This window comes from Octopus sinensis, linkage group LG11, assembly GCF_006345805.1.
Source record: "Octopus sinensis linkage group LG11, ASM634580v1, whole genome shotgun sequence".
NCBI lineage: Eukaryota > Metazoa > Mollusca > Cephalopoda > Octopoda > Octopodidae > Octopus > Octopus sinensis.
Genome location: NC_043007.1, coordinates 56,738,360 through 56,740,859, shown reverse-complemented (window position 1 = coordinate 56,740,859; position 2,500 = coordinate 56,738,360). Strand labels below are relative to the sequence as shown.

The following is a 2,500-nucleotide window of genomic DNA, read 5'->3' as shown; positions in this document are numbered from 1 at the left end:
ATTATAATAATAATAATTATGTAAAGCTATAAAGTTCAGTTATGCATATATATATATATAATAATATATATATATAATATATATAATATATATATATATATATATATATATATATATATATATATATATATATATATATAATGTGTTCCCTGTAGTACTGTGGTTGAATTCTATGAAAGTCCATCTACTTTCTGTGCCATACATTTGCATTGTTTAATCCTTTGTACTTTCCTGCGTTTGAACCGCATATGTTTTGCGCCTTGACAACGTAGTGTCACCCTAATCCAAGTGTAACGCCTCGGCTTACAGTAGCCGCACGCCATGAATGCTGCTCCCCCACCATCATGTTTACCACTTCGTGGTATAAAGAACGAATTACATTGCCCGTAGCAAAAGCGATTCAAAACAGTTTGTCGCAAGCAGCCTTCCTCTCGTATCACCTGTTTCAATAGTTCAGTCTTACACCATTCTTTACGCAGGTAACTCTTTCTTGTTACAGTGAAAGCAGTTTTGCTTCCTTTAATTGGTAATTTGTCATGTCTCGATCCAGAGGATTCCTGTCGTCGATGATGAGGTAAGCCGATATTAAAGCTATCATCCTCTTTCTTCAATTTTGGTGTAATTATCATACTGGACTCCTCCCGCAGCGGTAGTTTGGCTCTCTGATAGAACACTGAAGTGCGGTTTGAAACACGCAGCGGAATTCGTATTTTCCTGCCAGGAGGTGGGAAGTCCCAGCCATTGCAAGGTAGGGTTACGTAGAGCAGCAGTACGATGCTCACTGACAGGTCACAAGCATGCATCCTGAAAATGTAAAAATAAAATAAATTAGAACAATTATAATAACAACAACAACAACAACAACAATAACAACAACAACAACAAAATAATAATAATAATAATAATAATAATAATAATAATAATAATAATAATAATAATAATAATGATAATAATAATAATAATAATGATAATAATAATAATACTAATAATAATGATAATAATAATAATAATAACAATGATGATGATGATGATGATGATAATACTTTCTACTATAGACACAAAGCCTGAAAATTTGGGGGTGGGTTTGTGGATTATATCGACACCAGTATGCAACTGGTACTGCCACTTAGTATGTTTTTTGCTGCTTCAACGAACCTACCAGTCCATCATCACAGCGCAATAATAATTCCTTATTGTAATTCACTGTACAACACATTCATGCATATAAAAAACAGTTAACAATGTTGTTAGAAAGTCATTTGAGGATATACAAAATTATATAACGATCAGCGAACCAGACATCATGCAATGTATGACATAGTAACATTTTATTAGAAAATAAAAATGAATAAATATCTTTTATCTTTTATTTGTTTCAGTCATTAGAATGCGGCCATGGAGGGACATCGCCTTGAAGAACTTTTAGCCAAATGAATCGAACCCAGTACTACTTTTTTTAAAAGTCCGGTACTTATTCTAACGTTTTCTTTTTGCCGCACCGCTAAGTTACAGGAATCTTGTCAAGCGGTGCTGGGGAACAAACACAGAAACAAAGACACACACACACACACACAAATATAAATATATATACGACGGGCTTTCAGTTTTCGCTTACAAAATCCATTCACAAGGCTTTGTCAGCCCAAGGTTATAGTAGAACCCAGAACCATTTGGTTGGAACGCAAGCTTCTTGCCACACGGCCATGCCTGCACCAATAAGGAAAAAGCTTTCATGTATGAGGAAGAAGATTTAACGTGTGAATATATATATATATATTCTATATTATTTAAGTATATGAACTATGTTTGGAATACAAGACAATATAACGGATTTTGCATATGAATATTATGGATTATTACAGAAGACTAAAAAAGGAAATGAATATGGATTAAAAGACTCTCATCAAAAGCAGTAATTTCTAATTTTTAATTTATATTTCAAACAAACACCATTTTATAGTATTACTTCAAATTTAAAAAAATACTACCATTCGATATATTATGCAAAATTCAAATTTTATATCTCTGAAGAGCAAAAAAGTTTTTATAAATGCTTATCAGTATAGGATTTCATTATAGGGATAGCACTTCTGTAAAACGATCGTAAGATGCTTTAAAAACTTAATTCAAAACTTCTAAACTGTCATATACATTATATATTTATGATTATACATATTTACATATATTTTAATACATATTTATATTTTTAATGCAACAATTATTTCACACACGTATATATATTTTTCTGAAGAGTTTTCTCATATTGATTTCCTGATATTAATAATAATATATTATAATATATATATTATAATAATAATATATTATAATATATATATAATACCAACAAATTTAACGTAAAGATGTATTTAACAAAAAAATAGAAAGAATAGTATTAGACTCTAGCAAGGGTGCACATTCTTATATATCGTCCATGTCTTTTAGATCTAGGTTATCCTTGAGCAACACATGTGATGGAGTGGGTCAGGAAGAACACGAAGGT

At 30.9% G+C, this 2,500-nt stretch overlaps 1 protein-coding gene across 1 annotated transcript in view; it reads right to left on the bottom strand.

Moving 5' to 3' along the window:
- Positions 1–124: 124 nt before the first annotated feature.
- The window catches only part of LOC115217655 (gremlin-2-like), a 112,252-nt gene continuing 109,876 nt past the window's right edge, over positions 125–2,500 (bottom strand). The window contains exon 2 of the mRNA XM_036507508.1: positions 125–804. Within this exon, the coding sequence (XP_036363401.1) occupies positions 171–803 (633 nt within the window). The 5' untranslated portion in view covers position 804 and the 3' untranslated portion in view covers positions 125–170. The remainder of the gene's footprint in view (positions 805–2,500) is intronic.